At 38.5% G+C, this 23371-nt stretch overlaps 2 protein-coding genes and 1 long non-coding RNA gene across 4 annotated transcripts in view; 1 reads left to right on the forward strand and 2 right to left on the reverse strand.

Annotated features, from left to right (window-relative positions):
• Positions 1-3043, forward strand: part of LOC112618389 — a 29529-nt gene extending 26486 nt beyond the window's left edge. Inside the window, exons 5-6 of the long non-coding RNA XR_003118072.1 lie at positions 2625-2713; positions 2835-3043. This is a non-coding gene — a long non-coding RNA (uncharacterized LOC112618389). The remainder of the gene's footprint in view (positions 1-2624; positions 2714-2834) is intronic.
• Positions 1-10487, reverse strand: part of CFAP44 (cilia and flagella associated protein 44) — a 148934-nt gene extending 138447 nt beyond the window's left edge. Inside the window, exons 1-2 of the mRNA XM_025375368.1 lie at positions 10432-10487; positions 2607-2711 (exon numbers count right to left, since the gene is read on the reverse strand). Of these exons, the coding sequence (XP_025231153.1) occupies positions 2607-2706 (100 nt within the window). The 5' untranslated portion in view covers positions 2707-2711; positions 10432-10487. The remainder of the gene's footprint in view (positions 1-2606; positions 2712-10431) is intronic.
• Positions 10488-13675: 3188 nt separating this feature from the next.
• The window catches only part of SPICE1 (spindle and centriole associated protein 1), a 70546-nt gene continuing 60850 nt past the window's right edge, over positions 13676-23371 (reverse strand). For both annotated transcript variants that reach the window (XM_025377870.1, XM_025377871.1), the window contains exons 14-18: positions 22528-23012; positions 19348-19528; positions 17080-17182; positions 15634-15721; positions 13676-14405 (exon numbers count right to left, since the gene is read on the reverse strand). In XM_025377870.1, coding sequence (XP_025233655.1) covers positions 14352-14405; positions 15634-15721; positions 17080-17182; positions 19348-19528; positions 22528-23012 — 911 coding nt within the window. In that variant the 3' untranslated portion in view covers positions 13676-14351. The remainder of the gene's footprint in view (positions 14406-15633; positions 15722-17079; positions 17183-19347; positions 19529-22527; positions 23013-23371) is intronic.

The raw sequence follows: 23371 nt of genomic DNA on the forward strand, positions 1-23371 counted from the left end.
CAAGGGTCCACGGCTTCATTCTTCAAGTCAGCCAGACCAAGAACCCACCAATTATGGACACGGTATGAGGCTGAACCAGGAGAGAGAGACCTCTTCACGCAGCAACAAGGTACAGGATGTTCAGAATGCCAGAAAATTATTTCACATTATCATTTGGGATTCTAAGACCTATGATATGTGAACTAATTAATGAGCTGAGCACTGGGCCAGGTCACACTTGAAAAGCTCTGCCCCTAAGAGAGTCTGACATAAGGAAGGGAGGTCCTGAAGGCGGTGCTAGACAAAGGGTCATTATTATTAAATTCATCACGGGAAAGTTGAGAGTAGCATCCAGGAAAACACTGCCAAGGACTGGAAACCAACAAACAGACAATCCTGTGTCAGAAATGTGGGGAGTACAGAAAAAGGAAAAACAAGGGGGGAACAAACTAAAGTTTCTGAGGTAAGTGATATAATCATACTTTTTGGAAAGAACTCTAGTGGTGGTGTGGAGGGAGATCTGGACAGGAAGACTGAGGTAGAAATCCATGTTGCAAGAGTCCAAACCAGAGAAGATAAATGACTAAAATAAAATATATTGTGGAGAAACTGGATTTACAAGACATGTCTGCGATAGATTAAAAGAATTTAATGCAGATTTTGCATGTGTATTGATTTTCCCAGGACCTGATCTTATCTAGGTGAATAGTCAAAATTAAATTTCTAAAATCATATTTAGAATTAGAACCTTAAAAATTCAAGATTGCACTAAGATACCTAACAGTGTGAGAGTCAGAAAGAGCCAGCCATCTTTCAAAAACTCCTACTTATAAAATTTCTCCTTTTTTCTTCCATTGCAGTCTATGAAGTCCTTCCACATGTTATCCAATTTAATTCCCAAGTGACACATAATTGTTTTAATGGGTGAGAAAACTGAAGCTCAAAAAGATGTAGTAATTTTTCCAAGGTCAAGCATCTCTAAATGGTAGATACAGGACTCAAAACCAAAGTCCAGGTCTCTTTCTGCTACATTGTATCAGAAAAGTCCATATAAGACTTAGTAGCTCTCCTCACAGGAGAACTCGGGGTAGACGAGACATGTGTATAGGTTATTATCAACCTGTGTGCCAGGAGCTGTGATAAACAGGTAAAACACAGACTGCTTTTAAGGAACTTTGAGCTTTTGTAAAGGAGTCGAACAAGTAAACCATTTCTGTTCTATAAACCCAGATATGCACTATTTATATTTTGCCCATTTTTTTGACTTTTAGAAAATTATTTTTATTTTTGTTAAAATATATGCCCATAACTTAAAAAGTCAAGTAATGCTAAAAGACTTGTCTTTTAAAATACTCGACTTTTCTTTGCTTAACAGCCTTCTCTCTCCAGAAGAATCGCTTTTAGCTTTTTTTTTTTTTTTTTTTTTTTTTTTTTGAGACACAGTCTTGCTGTGTCGCCAGGCTGGAGTGCAGGGGCGCGATCTCGGCGCACTGCAAGCTCCGCCTCCTGGGTTCACACCATTCTCCTGTCTCAGCCTCCAGAGTAGCTGGGACTATAGGCGCCCACCACCATGCCCGGCCCACTTTTAGCTTTTAATCTTTTTTCTTCTGATATTTACCTCCATATATCTAAATAATATGGATGTACTGCTCTCTCTAGCCACTTTTAGACAGTGTTTATTATGGGAAGATGAAGAATGTTAAATCTCTACCACCACTTGCTATCTCTCCGCCCTTGCAATATAATTAAAGTGCAACAAAACATAGTGAAGTCTATGCTTACTGTTTTTAGTATACTGCCTTAATAACACTCATTCCCGAGTTAAGAATGTATTATTTTATTCCCTTCTTGAACAACTCACTTTTCTAAAGCTAATACCTCACTTTTTTTCACTTTTTAACTTTCTGGAATCTCCTGATAAATCTTCCCATATCTTGCCATAGTTCTATAAATTCCACTCAATTCAATTTTCTACATGCATCTATCAGATAATCTATTATTTAACATTTTTAACTTTCTGAGAGGTGAAAATTCTCCTTTCCTTGCTTCAGTATAATTGTTCTCTGCATGGCTGCCCAGGTGTCATCCTAGGTATTACCTTTGCCTTATTTCTATTTTGAATCTCCTATTTCCTGTACCATAAGTAGTCTTTTTTCTTTGCTAACTCCATGATTTTTACGGATCCCACCTTCCTACAGCTTTCTGGGAACAGGGAGTATAAGAGATCTGTTTTGGCCTAGCACGGTAGCTTACGCCTGTAATCCCAACACTTTGGGAGGGGATCACCTGAGGTCAGGAGTTTGAGACCAGCCTGACCAATATGATGAAACCCCATCACTACTAAAAATATAAAAATTAGCCGGGTGTGGTGGCAGGCGCCTATAATCCCAGCTACTCAGGAGGCTGAGGCAGGAGAATCACTTGAACCCAGGAGGCGGAGGTTACAGTAAGCCAAGATCGTTCCATTGCACTCCAGCCTGGGCAACAACAATGAAACTCCGTCTTAAAAAAAAAAAAGAGATCTATTTTATAACATCCTGCTCTTTCTATTCTACTATAAAAATTGATTATTTAAATGTTTACCTAAATTTAATACTTTTAAAAGTATACATATTATCTTTACTTACATCTTGATTCTGATTTAGAAGACCTCAAAGACTTCTTCCCATCACTCTTTGATGTAACTGATTTCTCCTCATCAGTATCCTGATCATCTGGTTCCTTCATTTCCTCTGTAAGTACAAAATTGGGATGAGATATGGATAATGCTGTAAAATAGAAACTAACAGATTTCCCCCTAACAAATTTCATAAGCATCAAACACCATGTGTGTCAATAATCCTTTGTTTGCACAGGATCCAGGATGACCCACCAGCAGGAGTGTGCAACTACCATCAGAGACCTCTGACCTCTGCAAGACGCTAATTAAAATCACAGATTCTCTTTCTCTGGGTGAACTGTCATTGTGGTGCACTTTGGTTTTCCAGAGGTCCACAGTGAAACATACTACCAAAGTTCATCTTTTCCCCAAATGCTTCACCACTAAAATTAACCTGCCATCCTACCTTTGGTCCATCCCTCCCTCTTTCTCTATTTTCAAATTCTCTTGGAGTTACTAATCAACTTCAGTTTTTAAAATATTTTTCGAGCATACCTGCAGCGTATCAAGTCTTATGTTGGGTGCTAAATTACAAAACTGGAGAAGAGAAATATGGGCCCTAACTTTCTGGAGCTCGTTTAGAAAGATAGATATTAAACAAGCAATTACAATAATGAGTGCTACTAAAAGGAAAATAGAATGTACTGTGGGCATGTATAGCAAGAATCCTAAAACATGATGGGGGGTTAGAGAAGAGGTGTTTGAGACATGGATGACGGTCAGGAGTTGGCCAGGCATAGAATGTGAAAGATATGTTAGGCACATCAAAGAGGGCTGCATCTTTAAAGGGCTGCAAGCAGTCTATTGGCTAGAGTGGGAGAGTAAAATGGATACTGAAGAGGAGGTGGGTACCATATCATAAAGTTGTCTCTAAGCTTTGCTAAGAAGTTTATACCTTATTTCCTTGACAACTGAAAACCATTAAAGGGTTTTAAAAAGGGGAGTGACACAACAGGTTTTCTCTGCCCTCTGTCTATATTGCAGCTTTTCATATATTTGAAAACACCTTCCTTATAAGTCTTCACTTCTCTATACTAAACACCCCATGTTTCCTCAACATTCTTCTATGATATGCCTGGCAAGCAGAATGGAACACCAGTTCTATTTGGATCAGATTTATAGTTAGATTAGGGTCTGAATCCCAGTACTGACATATAACTAGCTAACTAAACTTTACATGAATTCTCCAACTGTAATGGGAATGAAGACAAAACTTTTTACAAGCCTGCTATGAGGGTTATTTAAACTGCCACACTGTTATATCTTCCTGGTCTCTGAAGATAGACTGGTATGCCTAAAGCAGATATGGTACACTACATGATCAAAGGACAAAGGAGAGTGTAGTATGATGACTGTCTCCCTTCAGATGGGCACTAGGGTTCATTCTATGTTTTCCTGCAGTGATATCATAATGATGCCTTCTTTTGATATGGGGGACAACAGTACATTGTCTAAACATTTCTATTATAAACTATCATCAAGAAAGATACAGACCGGGCTCAGTGGCTCATGCCTATAATCCTGGGAGTTTGACAGGCTGAGGCAGGAGGACTGCTTGAAACCAGGAGTTTGAGACCAATGTGAGAAACATAGCAAGACCCTGTCTGTATTAATTTGTTCTCACACTGCTAATAAAGGCATACCTGAGAACAGGTAATTTATAAAGGAAAGAGGTGTAATTGACTCACAGTTCAGCATGGCTAAGGAGGCCTCAGGACACTTACAATTACAGCAGAAGGGGAAGCAAACACCTCTTTTCTTCACATGGCAGCAGCAAGGAGAAGTACAGAGCAAAGGGGAAGAAAACCCCTTATAAAACCATCAGATTTTGTGAGAACTCCCTATCACAGGAACAGGATGAGGTAACTGCCCCCATGATTCAGTTATCTCCCACCGGGTCCCTCCCATGACACATGGGGATTATGGGAACTGTAATTATGATGGGATTTGGGTGGGGACACAGCCAAACTGTCTCTAAAAAAAAAATTAAAATGGCCAGGCATAGTGAGGTATGCCTGCAGTCCCAGCTACTCAGGAGGCTGAGGCAGGAGGATCACTTGAGCCCAGGAGTTTGAGGCTGCAGTGAGCTAGGATCGCACCACTATTCTCCAGTCTGAGTGACAGAGCAAGACTCTGCTTCTAAAATAAAAAAATAAAAAATAAAAAAAAGATATGGTCTAACATGATACTCATGTTATTACATTTTGTATTTTGTACTTTGGAGGCATTCTTCTGGGTTACAAAAATAATGTTTTACTTTTTAAAAAGTGTATGTACGTGTGTGTGTGCATTTTCCTTTCCTTTCCTTTCTTTTTTAGTTGTGAATCTTCCTTCCTCTCTCTCTCCATCCTTTCTTCCTTTTCTCCTTCCCTTCCTTCCTCTTTCCTTCCACCTAACTGTAGAATATATACCTTTTGGGGTTTATGGAGGGGGTGGGGTTAGGAATCAAACCATAAAATCCTTTAAGTAGCAAAATCTTTTAAAATTCACATTCTGTCATTCAGTACATTTTCTATTCCTTCCAGTTTTAGACACACAGGCTTACTTTCTACATTACTCTATAGTGAGTAACTGGTTTTAAAAAAAAAAAAAAAAAAGAATTATGCAGCCAATTCAATTATTACAGAGCTTGGTTATAAATGACCATATACTGTGGGTAAAATTGTTTAGATAGATACACACACACCTAAATTCTATTTCCTCCCTCACTTTCATAATTTAAGTCAATTTAATTCTTAAAACTATTGAGCATATTATTATGCTAGGCACTGCAGAGGATACAAAGGTGAGCAATATACAATCCCTGACCTCAATGTATAATTCAAGATGAAGAAATTAACAATTCTCTTTCAAAATAGTTTCAGAATAAACTTATCTTCTAAATCACTGATTCAGATCCATCAGAGGTTGACCAAAACAAGGATGGTTTGATAGTCGTGACTGAAGTGACTGATCACTAATGATTTATTTGATAAAAATCAACATTTAAAGTATTGGAAAGAAACTAAAGTACTCCCTAAGTTCCCATGACACAGGTCTCAAATAAGTGAAGGCAAGGCAGTTCCCTGGGTTTTCCAACAAAATTGAACTGATATTCTACTGCTGCTAATCAATTGATAACTAAATGAAAATTTTTGGTCTGTGAGTTTCAATAGCACTTTATTCTGTAAGTAGGTACTGTTTTAGTTTTCCCTTGCTGCCATATAAATTATCAGACATTTAGCAGCTTAAATAACATCCACTTATTATTTCACCGCTTTGTGGGTCAAAAGTCCAGGCCAAGTGTGACTCACTTAGCTCTCTGCTTAGAGTTTCAAGAGGTTGTTAAGGTGTTGGCTGCCTTCACTTTCAGAGGCTCTGAGGAAGAATCTACTTCCGGGCTCATTCAAGCTGCTGGCAGAATTCAGCCCCATGTGGCTGTGGAACAGTGATCCCTGCTTTCTTGCTGGCTGTTGCCCAAGAGTCTTTCTAAGTTCCAGAGGCCACTCGCATTCCTTGACTTATGGTACCCTTTAAAGCCAGGAATAATGGGTCGAGTTCCTCCTAGTGATTTGAATCTTATGATTTTCTTTCCTGCTATTATAAGCCTCATGACTTAGTGAGATAACTTTCTACTTTTCAGTCTTCTTTTTTCTGAATACATTTATTTTTAACACTATAACAATGTTAACTGGATATAGATTCTAATAAAAAGAGCCCATAATTTATTCATAACATAATCATAAGGTGGGTAAAAAACAATTATGGTAACTAAAGCACTCTGAAAACAAAAGAGTTGGACTACAACAAAAGGTAAGTTGGTGTCAAGACAAAAGCACCACACTTTATTCTGTGCTATCTTAAACAATATATTCCTCAAATGGCTAATATTACCATGTAATAAACTTTCACATCACAAACCCAGTTAATGTCAGGTTGTGTACAATGTGGAAGAAAATACTGGAACCCAAGGAATTTGCCCAGTGTTCTGATGTAGCAATACCGGACAATGAATACTAGGATCTATTCCTAGCTTTCCTGGGTCATAAAAGGTAACTGAAGAACCTGTAAAAAGCAGTGGAGCGGGTCAGGTGGGAGAGACTCCTGTTCTCCTGGAGATTATCAGTATAACTGGTAGGGTGGAATAAGGTACTTTTGTTTTGGGGAGGTTGTTTGTTTTGGTTTAATAACAAAAGGATTGGGAAGCTACATTGTAACCTGTGGAGACTTTGGAGCCAGAGAGACTTGGGTTCACATCCCTGCTTGCCCAAGAAACAAGTTCCTTAACCTCTTGATTCTTTAATATGTAAAATGGGGGTGATAGGGTTATTTGGTAGAGTTAAACGAGATTTTTCATATACAGAGTTCTCAACTTTGACTGCACTTTAGAATCACTTGGAAAGCTTAAAAATGTACTATTAACAGGGTCTCACTCTCCAGATAATTCTTTCACACAATCAGGCATAAGAACTGGTTAGGAATCATGAGTTTATATAAAACACCTACTACGCACTCAGAAATGGCAGTTGTTTTTACTATACTCCTAGATAATCTCTTTGACACAGGTAGGGTTCAATAAATAAAATCATGGAATCTTCAGAGTTGAAAGAGGACTTTAGTTTAACTTGCTACCCCATGCAGGTCACACATCCTCAACATCCACCCCAGCACTGTCAGAAAACCAGTGTTGGCCAGGGCTGAGAATACTGGCTACAGAGTCAGTCTGACTAAGTTTAAATCTTGGCTCATCTTCTTCCTGGCTATGAGGTGCTAACCCAGTATTTAATTGCTGTGTGCCTCAGTATTTCCATCTTTAAAATGCAGCACCTACTGGATAAGGTTGTTCTCAGTCAACACAGGAAAGCTCTAACAATGATACATGGCAGTCAATATGTAAAATGGTTGCAGGAATGAATTTATTAATATATTTCTGAATAAATGAAAGAACAAGATAGTCAGCTTCAATTTAAATATTTCGGGTAAGAGGGTGAGAACATTCTGTTAATGCTCAGCTCTAGTTCTTGGCACATTTTATATTAAGCTGAAATCTGCCTCCCTGCAACTTGGATCCATTTGACCCTTGTTTTTTCTTCTGAGAACACACAGAACAAGTTTTTCTGTGTACTTCAACCATTCAAATAATTGTAGTTGGCTCTCATTTCTCTGCAGATCTTCTCTTTTCCCAGAGAAAGTATCCCAATTATTTCAATTATTCCTCAATGACATGTTCCAACTTTACTACCCTGATAGCTCAAGAAGTTAATTCCCAATGCATCATATGTCCCTCCTAATTTTATATGCTCTTCATAGGATCTGGACACTCTCCACAAGAGAGGAACTACCAATTCACCTATTGGGGACATTCATTGTATTCCTTTAAGGCAGTCTAAGTTTGGGTTCTAGACCATGTTCTACCTTCTATCAGTAAACTAGCTAGGTTTGTGAGTCTATTTTCAGGACTAGCATAAATTCCCTTTCATTAGATCCAGGCTTATTGGTCCAGCCTACGGCCAATTCTTTTAACTAACTCTTTAGATAGACTGTACAGTTTTGAGTTGTGAAAGTTGTCAGAATTACAATGGAGTCACCAGTGTTAAGAAAGAACCCGACAAATAGAGCTGGGGAAGGCTATGAAGAATGGTTTCTCACACTTTTATGCTGGATAACTATCCCAAAAGACTGCAAAGACCACAGCCTTGCACAAAGCCATCACAACCTTACACATAAAAAAAATACTTCTACAAGGATATTTGTTCAACAATTACCTGTCCAACCTCAGACTAGCATCACACTTATTGTTGACCTTTGTAGCCAACGATGACTATCTCAAAATAATTATGTAATCTTTTTCATTTTTCCTTTAAAAACCTTTGTTTTCCTTTACCTCCCTGAATACACATATAGTTTACCATGGCACACATATCCCATTGCAATACCTTACTCCTGAATAAACATTATCTTCTTTTAGAAAGCCTCCCTCTGTATGTTATTTAGGTTGACAGGGTCAACCCTAAGGAAGTATAAAGAAAAAGGGAAAATAATAGTACACATTGATGCAGAGTAGTGTGTTGCTAGAAGGTTGGCTGGACGCCAGACAGAGTGCTCTCTAAGGTGGCATTACTCTGATTCATTCACCAGAGTCCAGGTTGTGGTCCTCGTGCTCACAAGCTCACTCAATCCCAGCAGTGTGCCAGAGGTGGTAATTTAAAGTTCACAGTGACTGATGTATAAAACAGGCTCTCAGTTTTTACTTTGCAATGTGAAATACAGCTGTGGAGAAAAAAAGTAATAGTTTGTCTTTTTTACTGTTTACTATGTGTCAAGCACAGTTCTAAGAAATTCTACACATATTATTGTATAATTCTCAAAACGACCCTATGAGGTAGGTACCATTATTATTTTATTTATTTATTTATTGACATGGAGTCTCGCTCTGTCACCCAGGCTGGAGTGCAGTGGTGTGATCTCAGCTGACTGTAACCTCCACCTCCCGGGTTCAAGCGATTCTCGTGCCTCAGACTCCCGAGTAGCTGGGATTACAGGCGCACACCACATCGCCCGGCTAATTTTTGTATTTTTAGTAGACGGGTTTCCCTATGTTGGCCAGACTGGTCTCAAACTCCTGACCTCAGGTGATCTACCCACCTCCACCTCCCAAAGTGCTGGGATTACAGACGTGAGCCATGGCACACAGCCTATTATTACTATTTTTGAGACAAAGTCTTGCTATCCATTATTATTATTGTCATTATTTTACAGATGAGAAAGCAGTGCATTTACTCTGAATCCGTTCCTCTCACCCAATTCATGTAAATGATTTCCAAGTCCTGTTACTAACTGTCCAGTGATTAAGCCTTTTGAATTCCTCCTCTCCCTTCATTCCTACTGTCCCTGCTGTCCCTCTGTAGTTCCAGTTCTCATTGTGTCTCACCGCTATCATTACTGTACCGTCATACTTCGTCTTCCCTTCTGTAATCCATTTTCTACACTATCGCTTGTATTTCTAAAACACAGCTTTTAATGTGCCACTCTTGCTTAAAACTTCTAATGGCTCATCACTGCCATCAAATAAGAGCTCAGATTCGTCGGTCTGGCGTAAAGGTCCATTGTCAGAGGGTCTGTAGCTTATTGCAGCCCAGCTACAGTCAGTCTCTACCTAGCCTCCTTAGCTCCTTCTCCTCTCCAAGGTTTTCATCAGCACGCATCCTTAGCAACTCATGATTGATTGGACACACTGAGCAGCACACATGTATGCGACTGTCTTTACCTATTATACAACAAATATTTATGTGCACCTACTATGTGCCACGTATGTGCTAAGCACTTTACTTGTATTATCCTATTTAATAATAATAATAAGAACTCCATGAGGTCACATTATCACCTTTCTTTCTGGAGATGAGGAAGCCGGAGTGCAGAGAGCCCAGCGTGCCAAGCATCGCACCCAGCTGAGCGCAGGGTGGGTGCCTCGCTGGAGCGGGGAGTCCCAGCACTTTCCCAGCAGACTCGCTGCTGCTCTGACTTCGGGTCTAAGCCGTGCTCCTGCTGCCTGGCTGGCTTCTGCCCGATCAGACTGAAAGGGTCTCGCAGGCAGGAACCGTGCACACAGTGTCTAGCTCCGAGCCTGAGAATACTCGAGGCTTCAAAAAGTTTGCTGAGCTACCGCAGGGAGGACAAAAGCTGTGTTTCAGCACAGCCTGGGGAACACTGGTCCAGCCTGAGAGAAGCCCAAGTGGGGTTCGCTGCCCTCTGAGCCACAAACAGATTTAAGGAGGAGGGTGTGGAAATTGCCAGCTGCTGAGGTCCAAACTCACCGAAGGTACTGACCGCCGCGGCTCCTTTCTTCACAGCTTCTGCCGGAGGCCTCTGTTTACTCCGGTTACCAAGGCAACGCCACCCCTCTTCCAGGGAGGCGGAACCAGGGCGGGCCGTGGGGCGCATGCGCGGCCGGCGTCCAGGTTTCCGGGACATCGAGCAGTGGTGACGCTGGGAACTGGGTACCTGTCCGCCCTCTGGTCGGGCCTTTTCCGTCTCATGACACTGGTTCAAAGCCAAACAGAAAAGCCCGACGAGTTTATTATCCCCTAAAGGACGTCATGTAGATAATTAAATGACATGAATACCGTCGAAGATACCTGCCCGATATTCTAAAATGGACCAACGGAGCCCTGATCGCGGCGTTCCTATGTTGAGGTTTTAACTTCGATTTTAAGAGGGGTCCTGGGAGATATTAGGCAGCTTGCCGGCAACATCAACAACAAAGATACATGGTGGGATTTTTGTTATTTTTAAAGCTATATCATTTCTGTTGGCTTTTAAGAGTAAATAAGGTTTTATGTTGTGCGTTTCTTGGTCGCAGCGCTCTGGGCAAAAAAGTAGAGGCCTCCCCTGACAGATTTCTAGGTTTAGCAGTTTGTTCAACCTCTCTGTAGTACTGTGGTCATACGGCTTTGTAAAGTACCTAGCCTAACGTTATTACTTACCAAATACTATTTTAAAACCGTCATTCCAATATGTGACAAAGGAGTTTGTATACAGAATGTATAAAGAACTCTTATAATTCAATAAGAAAAACCCACCCAATTTCTTAAATGGGCAAAGGATTTGAATGCTTCACCAAATCAGATATATGTATGGCCAGTAAACACATGGAAAGATGCTTAACAGTAGTCATAAGGGAAATACAAACCACAATACACGTAACTCCACATCCACGTGAAGGGGTAAAACTTCAAAGACTGCCAACACCAAATGCAGAAGGATACGGAGCAACTGGAACTCACATACACTGCTGTTGGGAATGTAAAATGGCATAACCACTTTGGAAAACTATTTGAGAGGTTTCTTCAAAAGTTAAACATACACAAAGTCATTCCACATCCAAGATAGTCTAGAGACTTGGACAAAGTGGTTGCCTAGGACTTAGTGAGATGCATTGGAAAGAGACACAAGGAATCTTAGAAATGACAGAAATGCTGTGTCTTAATTGTGGTGGTAATTTCATGAGTATATACAACTGCCAAAAGCCAATAAACTGTTCTCTTTAAATGGATGTCGTTTATTGTATATAAATTATTTGTCAATAAAATTGGCAAGAAAAAATGCTATAGTACAATTTGTGTTTATTAGTTTCCACAATGTTACACAAATACCATGCATTTATTTGCAATACTGACATGTCCTCTTCAATCAAGGTTTTCCAGGGCTTAAAAAAATAGACGATTATCCTTGCTATTACTTATTAAATGATATATCTAGGTGCAGAAAAGATAGAAAACATAGGGTAAACTTATTTTTAAATAGCATGTTAGTTATATTTTCAAATCATATGCCCAGCATGTTTTCCTTCAACCTCTAGATATCTTTTCAGGTGAAATACCTCTACATTTCAAGCACTGTGTGCAATTGTTAATCTGAGAAAGATACGACAAATTCACTATACAATGTTTTAAAAAATGGAAACATGGGGAAAATAGTGTATTTATTTATTTATACACAAAAAATATTGGGCAGTGATCATTACTGAGTGTTGTGAGCCAAGCTCTGAGCTCAGTCCATTTACATACACTTGCCTCACTTAATCCTTACAGCCTCTAGGGAAGACATTATGTCTGACTTTCAAATGGGAAAGATGAGATTAATCTGTCCAAAGTACACAGCTCAAGTGGCAGAAATTGCATTTGAGGCAAGATTTCTGGTTTCAATACTTGCATCCTTAGCTACTGTACTGTATTAGTTCCCATAAATTAGGAGAAATCCAATAACTGCAAGAAAGAGCTTCAAGTCTTGGCTTTACCTCTTACAAGCACTCTGTCATTAGACAACTTGCTTCACCTCTAGGGCTCAGTTTCCTCATCTGTAAAGGTGCTGGGAGAGGAGGAAGCATTTACATACCTCTAATTCACAGGGCTACTATGAGATTCAAATGAGATAATGGTGATATTGCAGCTTATAGTACAGTGTCTGCCACAGTAATGGCTCAATAAGGAACAGCTATTCTTATTATTATGCTGCTTCCATACTACACACACTATAAAACAGGTTTACTCTCCATCAAGAGGCAGCACAACATAGGCTTTGGAGAAAGACTGCCTATGTTCCCATTCTAGTGCCACCACTCCCTAGTTGTGTGACCTTCAGAAAATACCTCCTTGTACCTCAGTTTCTTCATCTGCAAAATGAGGATAATAGTACCTATCTCATAAGATGTCATGAAGCACATAAAGTGGCTACAATAGTGCCTAGTAGGTAGTTAACAGTTATCAAATTCTGCTAACCAAAATCATTTTGTTTACAGCATAAGAATGATTATATCATAACTGTGGATGTTATCAATCCAGTATCTCTGCCAACCTGTAATTTGGAAAACTGTAAATTTCAGGTTGAGCAAGTTATTAGCAGCTTTCTGGGGCATACGGGAGAAGTCATATGTTATCCAAAATATGAGTCTAAACACAAGTAATCTCAGTTTGAATTGCTCACTCAGGTTGAGAATTCCTATCATAGAGCCAAGGAGCAGAGATCATTCAAAAAACAAGTTTAAAATAGAAATCAACATCTTAGAACCAAATGGGTATCCTGGAAAAATCTATCCTAAGCCAGGTGCAGTGGCTCATACCTGTAATCCCAGCACTCTGGGAACCCAAGGCAGGTGGATCATTTGAGGTCAGGAGTTCAAGACCAGCCTGGCCAACATGGTGAAACCCCGTCTCTACTGAAAATACACAAATTAGCTGGGCGTGGTGGTGTCTACCTATAATCCTAGCTACTCAGGAGGCTGAGGCAAGAGGATTGCTTGAACCTGGGAGACTGAGGTTGCAGTGAACCAGATTACACAACTGCACTCCAGCCTGAGCAATAAAGCTTGACTTTGCCTCAAAAAAAAATAAAAAGAAAGAAAGAAAGAGAAAAAAAGAAAAGAAAAGGAAAGGAAAAAAAAAAGAGAAATCTACCCTGAAAGATCTGCTTAAATTCAGGGCTGGGAAAATTGATTGCAACTTTTTCTATTTAATTGTTTGAAACATTAAATATACCAATAAATCAATGTTACCACATTTAGGTATTTGAGCTCTAGAATCATTTTTTATTTGATTTGCATTACCATTATTGATGACATTTTCACAGTTTAAAAACTACATAAGATTTTATAATAAATGCAACCACTCTTACCTGCTTAAGCAAATATAAACAAACACTCCCAGGCCTATTTTTTTAAGGCTGTATATTTCACTTGATGGAAAAAGTGATGAACAGCAATGACTTCCCAAGAAAAAAGAAAGAAAAGCAGGTGTTACATTTTCCTGAAAGCCAGACTCTAATCACACAGAGGAATTTTATTGTAAGTTACATGCAAAGCAAATTAGTTCTTCAGGAAAATAAAAAAATAAATGGATCAACTAAGATACACTAAACCTCAAAAAACCCTGAATAAAGATGATAAAGGTAAAAATGTATTTAAAAAGACCCTTAAAATATTTAAGAAAGTATTAAAATACAAAGCTTTAACTTCTCTACAGTCAAAATTTCATTCACAGGGAGCTGTAGGTCAGTTGGTTGTTGAAAACTTATTTGAGAAAATCAAAAAATAATTGCTTTATTTCTCTGTTTCATTAGTACTAATTCACAAGATCTTTGTAGGTTTTATCTGAAAGAAGGGTATAAAAACTTAAAAGTCAGAGCAGGGAAAGGGGAGTAATAAATTATTAAGAACAAACTCAGTGAGACTTGACTTCACTTATGATACATGGGTAGAAAGAGCAAACCAGCCTTCTTCATTCTGTTTCTCAATCTGTTGAACAAAGACACACAGAAAATTTAGATGGTAATCAGAAACATGAGACTACTCAAGATTTACAGATCATTTAGACCAAGTGCATAAAACAAAGTTATCCTGTGCCATTGAATGGTACTGGAAATTAAATTGCTATTGGCAATGTTTATTCTCTAATAGAGATACTATCAAATAACTGATTACTTGGTCAACAGATCCTCTTACTGATTTAGGACTCATAATTTTTTTAAGTCCAGTGTTTTATAGATATCATAGGCATAAATTTTTAAAATGATAAAAAGGCAGTTATTTGTTCTTAGTAAATTAAATGTTACTGAATTCCAGGAACTAAGAATAATTTATATAAAATACCTTACTTTAAAGCTTTTGTAGAATATAAGAAGTAGCAAAGAACAAATCTCCCAGAATTGGACAATTCGGGTATCTATCATTCCCCTATCATTTAATATCTTTCCCCTATCATTTAATTTGGGCTATAAGCACCCACTCTTTGATCTAATTACTGAACTCAGTAATAAGAAATGCAAAGATTTTCCCAATGTCAGACAGTTGTTGGCTCAAGTCTACAAAATTAATTCTTATAATTTTAAAGATATCCTCACAATTTACCATAACCACTCAAAGGAACTATATTTTACTGTACTAGTACCACAGAAAAAAAGCCTTCTGCAAAAATTTTGAATATACTGTGAAATACTTAGCTTCTATACATACCTATGGCACAACAAAATACATGAAGAGCACATTAAGACATTTATTTTTCCCTGGGACCATAACCTATCTAACCAATGGCACAGTCAGATATGGCACACAGGGATAAAGTGAGAGGAAAAGTGACTGGACCCACTGCTCTGGCTGTCCCAGACCCTACCCAGGGACAAGGACTGGGGGAACCAATAGCTTAGTAGATCTACAACCCATTCAAGGCACACCTGTGTGTCCTGCCATAATATTTGGGAAGCTCTACCTGAAACCAGTAATTTCCAGCCTTTAAGGACTGCTGAATATCCTACTGAATTTTACCTTATTCCTTAGTTACCCTAGAAAACAGAAGAAGTATATGGCTTGTTTTTCCTGATGAAGGTAAATTAGTATCTCTTTTCTGTTAAGAATACCATATCAGCTTTAGGATAACAGGAATGATAGTTAAGAATGGAAATCACTAAATCAGCCACCTTCTACCCTCACCCCTATATACATTTCACAATTACATTTTAACATGTACCTTTGCTCTTGGATTAAGAGGTGTGAATCTCCCACTTCCTGAGGTGGCATTTAGTGGAGAACAAGAATTACTAGTAGCCCCGGAAGATCTATTTATGAAAAATAAAACAGAGTAAGATAGTGAGCTATCATTATTAACCTTAAAAGACTATGCAAACAACTGACAATTCTCAATATTGGCAAGAGCTTGAAAACAAATGGCTGACTTAGGTCCAAATGAGGTAAATTATTTGTAACTTATTTTCACCAACCTGTAAGTCCTTATTTGTTCATTAATAGTGATAGGCTTTGGCTGTGTCCCCACCAAAATCTCAACTTGAATTGTATCTCCCAGAATTCCCCTGTGTTGTGGGAGGGACTCATGGGGAGGTAACTGAATCATGGGGGCTGATCTTTCCCATGCTATTCTCATGATAGTAAATAAGTCTCATGAGATCTGATGGGTTTATCGGGGGTTTCTGCTTTTGCTTCTTCCTCATTTTCTCTTGCTGCCACCATGTTAGAAGTGTCCTTCGCCTCCCACCATGATTTTGAAGCCTCTCCAGCCATGTGAAACTGTAAGTCCAATTAAACCTCTTTTTCTTCCCAATCTCAGTTATGTTTTTATCAGCAACATGAAAACGGACTAATACAAATACAATTTACTTTTTAGAGCTGTTTTAGGTTTTTGGAAAGATGAGTGGAAAGTACAGAGTTCCCATATACCCCTTAACCCCCACCTCCAACACACACACAGTTTCCCCTATTATTAAGATCTTGCATTAGTGTGACAAATCTATTACAATGGATGATCTAATATTTATATGTTATAATTGACTGAAGTCCATATTTTACATCAGGGTTCACTCTCTGTGTTATACATTCTATGGGTTTTCACAAATGTATAATGACATGTATCTGCCATTACAATATTATATGGATAAGTTTTCAATAATGAATGTGCAGGGATGGGGAAGAAGGTCCAGGTAGTAGAAGAGTAACAAGACCTGGAACGGCACAGTACAATAGTAAGGATGCAGAGTAGAGAGAGAAAGGCTAGGTATGTCCTTAGTGTCACTATTTACCAATCATATGACCCATCTAGACAAATCACCCCATTAGCTCTGAGAGCTTCAGTTTCATTTACTGTGAAGGAGGAAAATACTATTGGTCAATTCAGCTGTCCTGTCATACATCACCTCCTAATTTTGTAACCCATAAATACTCTACATATGTGTTATCTCATTTTTGTTTTCAGTAGCAAACCCATGCCTTTCAACTTAAAGTTTATTCCTCACTCCCTTTCCCCTCAAAATTCTCTTTTCCAATTATTTTACTCTCTTTGCATGAGCCCGTCTCAACCTAAGTCAGATATTGTACACTTCCTTTTTTCATAAAGAGAATAAAATACATACCAAATTCTTTTTTCCTTTTTTTTTTTAAAGTAAATATTCACGCTGCAACTTACCTTCTTGTATTTATCCCACTGACAGGAGAGACAGTACTACATTTTGAGCTTTCTGAGGCTTCTGCTCCTGGAATAGATACCTCAATTGTTCTCTTTGCTCCTTCTAAAATATAAAAATAAGTATTAGTTTCATTACCTTTCAATGAAATAAAAATTTCACTCGATTTCTATCTTACTGAAAATTGCACATTACAAATTTAGTGGTTCTTTCCGTATTTTTTAATCTTAGCCCAAGATACACTTGATTTTTTTTTTTTTTTTTTTTTTTTACTGAACTGTGAGATAAGAAACTTTAGTTACTAGTGTTAATTCAGTAGCATGCCAGTTCATAGAGAGCCAGAATCTTTGGACAAGTGGCATCATGTCAGCTCTGGAGGTGAAAAACAGAAATTAAGAGCTAGCCCTAAAGAACTTGAGATCTTTGTCCAAGAGAGCTTACCTAAAGTTTTCCCCAAAAAAAGGAAAGAGAAAATTTCTGAAGTCATTCAGCAAAACTTTAAATCTTTTAAATCAATTACATTATGACTATTACTGAAGACATTGAAATAGGAGAGGAAAGTTGGCTGAAGAGCTCCATATGGCCAATAGCAAGTATAATTATGAATATTTTCCATATTTCAGAAGTAGGTTATCAATCAGCATATATTTACTAAGTATTTACTAATGAAAGACTTTATGTTCATCATAGGCAGTTTCACAGAGGCTCCTCGCTTTGTGTGACTTCCTAGCTTTACGAGGTAATAAAACCCTATTTAATTTTACAAAACATTCCTCAGTTACCTAGAAAACAAAAGAGGTTTTTCATGGCATATGGTTTATTTTTACTTTTATCATTATAGTCCACAGAGGTTTTTTTTTTTTTTTAATAAATGTAAGAATTTTACTTATAAAAAGAATACTTTAGAAATAAATCACTGGACAGGAAAGAACACAGTTGCAAATCCACAACTTGCTTTGTAACTTGATAAATCACATAACCTCTTTGTGCCTCCCAGTTTACTTATTTGTCAAATAGGTATAATATTAGCCCTATCTACTCTAAAGGTGTGTTGAGGACTAAATTATATAATATAAATAAAAGCATATTTTAACCATACAGAAATACTGAAATGGAAGATGTATATTTAAACACAAAATTATTCTTAAGGCTGATCTGCTTTATTTTTCTTCCTTGCACTTAGCACTAACTGATATTATCCCAAATATTGATTTGTTTGTTGCCTGCTCCCCTACTCAAATGCTAGAGTATTCAAGCCCACACATGGCACGCACATAGAACATGTTCATACATAGTTAGTTCATTTATTTATTCTAATCAGAAGTTGTCTTTAGGCTTCATAACTATGAAGAACAGTAGACAAAACTGTCATTTGAGGAAGCCTAGAATAAACAAAGAGAGAGGGCCATGGGGAAATGCATTACTATCTTTTTCCAGCAATTTCCAAAAGAGTCTGCTTTCTGGGTCTGTATTTCAAAAAGGAAATAATTTCTGAGGGGAAAACTCTTATTGGAAGATACCTTAAAGGTAACCTACTTCAACCAGAAATAAGACATATTTGAGTCCCCCTCAAACACCAATGTTTGAACATCTCAGAGAACACATCAATTACTAGTACACGGAGCTTTTTCTATTCCTGACAATTACAGCCTTCTCTTTTACTGGACCAAAATCAATCTCTCTGTACTCTTCATGTAGCTCTGTCCCTTGAGGGCCTTAATAATGCAATTTCTGATAAAAACAACTTGATATATACTTCCTTTCATCAGTATCTTTTTTAATGTGAATACTATGACAATTTTTTCAGTTACTATTTTATTATTCAGAATCCCCTCTAGCTTTTCACATGCCTAAATGTAACAGAAAATTTAATTAATGAGTGAAAATGCTTTAACTGTTTTACAGAATAAGTTGTAATTTGTTGCTGATGAAATTCTAAATTAACATTCAGATATTTCATGCTTAGTTGCAGCATATGACCTAAGTGAACCGTACACTATAATGAATCCCATTTAGATGTAGGATAATTTAGGAACTCAGACACTGAAGATTAACTATAGGCATCATAGGATAGAAAGAATCAGGAGATCTGCCTTCTAATCCTATTTCTGTCACTTATCCTGTGAGTTAGGGCTGTTTCTTTCTGTGTAAAATTGAAGGCACCAAAATATATGCTCTGATATTTCTTTTGATTCAATATAAACTTGCGAAACCAAGAAAAGTGAAAACCTTCATATTTCTAGTTTTTAAATCATGAATTTGTGACCAACCAGTCCATGCTCTGAGAGGTAACTGAACAGGTAACATTGGTGGAGAAAGATTCAAACCAACAAGTTTCTGCTGCTCTATCAACTGCAGTAGTTTTCCACGAGCCTCCATACTTTGTCGATTCAATTCTGCAATCCGTTCCTCCATGCTACCTGGTGCTAGAGACTGTGCTATTGGAAAAGTCTTTGAGAGAGAGAGAGAGAGAAAAAAAAGTACAAATTGAATACTGAAAAATCTCTCACACGATTTATTTTATTTTATTATTATTATTATTTTTATTTTTATTTTTTGAGATGGAGTCTTGCTCTGTCGCCCAGGCTGGAGTGCAGTGGCGTGATTTCAGCTCACTGCATCCTCCACCTCCCGGGTTCATGCCATTCTCCTGCCTCAATCTCCCGAGTAGCTGGGACTACAGGTGCCCACCACCACACCCGGCTAATTTTTTTTTTGTATTTTTAGGAGAGATGGGGTTTCACTATGTTAGCCAGGATGGTCTCAATCTCCTGACCTCATGATCCGCCCGCCTCGGTCTCATACAATTTTGACTTACTAAGTGCCAGCAAGTTAGTATTCACAGCCCTTATTCTATATAAATGTGAATAGTGAGCACACAATAGAATTTACAGTCCCTTTGTCTAAGCACATATTCTGGGAAAAGCTTTTCTGTGTCTCTTAGATCTGCAGAGCTGCACAAAAGATCACATGAGCAAAGAGCCTACTCCCAGTGAGCTGGTCTCTAAGTAAATGCCACACATCTTCGAAGACAGATCTGGGGTTTGACAGATTACAAAAGAGGATCTGCTATCTTTGAAACAGAAGTTTCTATAATTACAATCTTCAAATATGCACTACTTGGCAAAGATTCTGGGAATCTTTTCACTCCTTCTAACCATATGTCAGCCTCCCCAGGCCACTTTTGGCCTAAGATATCTGATTCAAGAATAGTTGGTGATTGGAAAGAAATATGAGAGGTAGGGTAAAAAATAGCCACCCCAAAAATATAGCGTAAGTTTAATTTGAAAATTCCCCCACAAATGTGCTTATGTCATTCCTAATCATTTCATTATTCCTACTTATGTCATTGTTTCAGTCCTAGTTATTTCATTTCTTTTTGGGAAAAAACAATCTCTAATAAAAGTCACTGATTTTTAGCCTATGTCTATTAGTAATAAATAAATAAATAGGAAAATCAGTATGAATTAAAGATCATTTTATGTTTCCAATTAAAAGAGGGTAGTGAAGACAGAAATATTAGATAGTCCCTTCTAGCTTGATCTATATACTAATTAGAAAAAGAGGCAAGCAAAACATTAGACTCTGCTGTCTTTTTTAAACCAAGAGTTGCCTGTTATGAATAATCTTCAAAACTACAAACATATAAACGCCTCCCAATGACTCAAAATTAAGGCAGTTGGTATTTACTTATATACACCACTACCAATGGCTGCCCTCCACTAGCAATATTCCTTTCTGGCTCCTCTTCTGCCAGTTCCTTCTGTCTACTACTTCTATGATTCAATACCCATATTGTCCTTATTCCCCATGAGCCAGTGCTGACAGAGAAGGCCCTTACTCTATGGCCCACCTTACCCAGACCTTCCTCACCAAAGCCCTCCAACCACCATTGTTAAAGCCCTTATGAACACAGTCACCTCAGGAGCTTCTAATCCCCACTGACAGAATCCAGCTCCTCCTATCAGAAACATGACAGGAGCTGCTTTGGCTCTAGAAAGGGTAAAAGAAAGTGTCTACTGTCACTGGAACCAGCATTTGGAGGTCTTTTATAAACCCTCTCTAGCTGGAATTCAGACTTCCTATCTCACCCAGAAACAACGAAATGAAGATTTAGGTTACCAGGTTAGCCCACAAAGTTTATTTAACTTACAAAACTCCTGCACTATAATATGCAGACCTTTGCTACTCAAAGCGTGCTCTTCAGACCAGCAGCACTGGCATCATTTGGGAACTTATTAGAAATGCACAGGTCCTACTCTAGACCTACTCAATCAGAAACCACATTTCAGCAAGATCCCCAGATGATTAATATGCATATTAAAGCCTGGCTTTAATAATCCTTTACAACGTTACTCCTGGCCAGGTGCAGGGTGGCTCATGCCTGTGAGTCCAGCACTTTGGGAGGCCGAGGCAAACAGATCACTTGTGGTCAGGAGTTCAAGACCAGCCTGGCCAACATGGTGAAACCCCATCTCTACAAAAAATACAAAAATTCACCAGGTGTGGTAGTGCACACCTGTAATCCCAGCTACTTGGGAGGCTGAGGCAGGAGAATCACTTGAATCCAGGAGGCGGAGGTTGCAGGGAGCTGAGATCATGCCACTGCACTCCAGCCTGAGCGACAGAGTGAGACTCCATCTCCAAAAAGCAAAACAGGCTGGGCACAGTGGCTCATGCCTGTAATCCCAGCACTTTGGGAGACTGAGGCAGGCAGATCATGAGGTCAGGAGTTCGAGACTAGCCTGACCAACATGGTGAAACCCCGTCTCTACTAAAAATACAAAAATTAGCCAGGTGTGGTGGCGTGTGCCTATAATCCCAACTACTCAGGAGGCTGAGGCAGGAGAATCACTTGAACCTGGGAGGCGAAGGTTGCAGTGAGCCAAGATCGTGCCATTGCTCTCCAGCTTGGGCAATAGAGCGAGACTCCGTCTCAAAACACACACACACACACACACACACACACACACACACACACACACAAAAAACAAAACAAAACAAAAAACCACCTCACTTCTATACAAAAATCCATTCTATGTCCTCAAAAATTAACTACTCATGATTTGAGGGCCAATACTCTTTTATGAGCCATTTTAAGAATAAAAATACTTTCAATTAACATGTGGTTATGTGGCAAACATTCAAGTAATATTAATTCTATACTTGATACTTAAAACTTCATCCTAACTTAATCTTAGCTTTCCTTCACATTTTATCTTTGTCCTATTTTCATTTATATAATTTTCCTTTTATGCTGTCTTGTCTTGTATGTACAACAGACTGATAAATAACCTGGACCTATTGTATTGAAGACATGCCAAAGCATAAGCCATCTAGCCTCAAAGCTTTCTAGGATCACTTCTGAAAAGAAGTTTCTTAAGAAGCCCAAGCTAAAGTTCCTATTTAAATTCCTGTATGTCCCTAATCAATCCTTAAATGGTACTCACAGAAGTCATGTCACTTGCACTTTCTTGTTTGTTCAACTCCCGGAATCCATCCCCTTGCTCTCCTCTGGGCTCAATAATACTATTCGTATGTGCCTTCATAGCTGAATTCTGCAATGTCAAATCAGCAATTCGTGCCATTATGTCCTTTCTTTGTATTAATGCCTCATTTGTTCTGAGCTGCTGTCCATCTCCCAGTACTGGGAGCTCTTCTGAGAATGTGGGGCTTCTTGACTGTTGAGTGTTGGAATGGGAATTGCAGAGGGGCTGTGAGAGGTTAACAAAAGGAGCCTGAGTTTTGTTCTCCAAATCTTCTCCCATATGAGAGACTCTCCACCTCTGAGTGAAGAGACGATTCTCTTCACTTGAATTCTGAATATCTGTATCAACAGGTAAGGTCTTCTCTTCCCAATTTTGTTCCTTCTCAATTATTTCCACCGTTGGAGGAAGTCGTGGAGCAGGACGAGTTTGAACAGTCCTTCTCAATACTATAGATAAGAATTTAAAAATAACAAACATGTATTATTTTCCCATAGATTGACACTATACTCATCTCATTAGCCCACCATGGTAGCTAGAAAAGTATTTCAGTAGAAGTGTTTGGCTTCTGAACGCCTAAACTATTTTCAGCAGAGAACACACCAGCAATGTCACCCCTCGTAATCAAGTACAGAGACTTACCATGTTCCTTAAAGCATCTGTCAGTACCCTTGTGAAAAACCATCTGTCAAGTTCACATTGTAACACATATATTAATTCACATCTGGAAATCTTGGGGAATGAGGAAGCAGGTATAAGTACCCAATTTAAACTGCAGATAGCCAGGATAGGCCTCTCTGAGGAAGTA

This window comes from Theropithecus gelada, chromosome 2 (assembly GCF_003255815.1).
Source record: "Theropithecus gelada isolate Dixy chromosome 2, Tgel_1.0, whole genome shotgun sequence".
In the NCBI taxonomy this organism is placed as follows: Eukaryota; Metazoa; Chordata; class Mammalia; order Primates; family Cercopithecidae; genus Theropithecus; species Theropithecus gelada.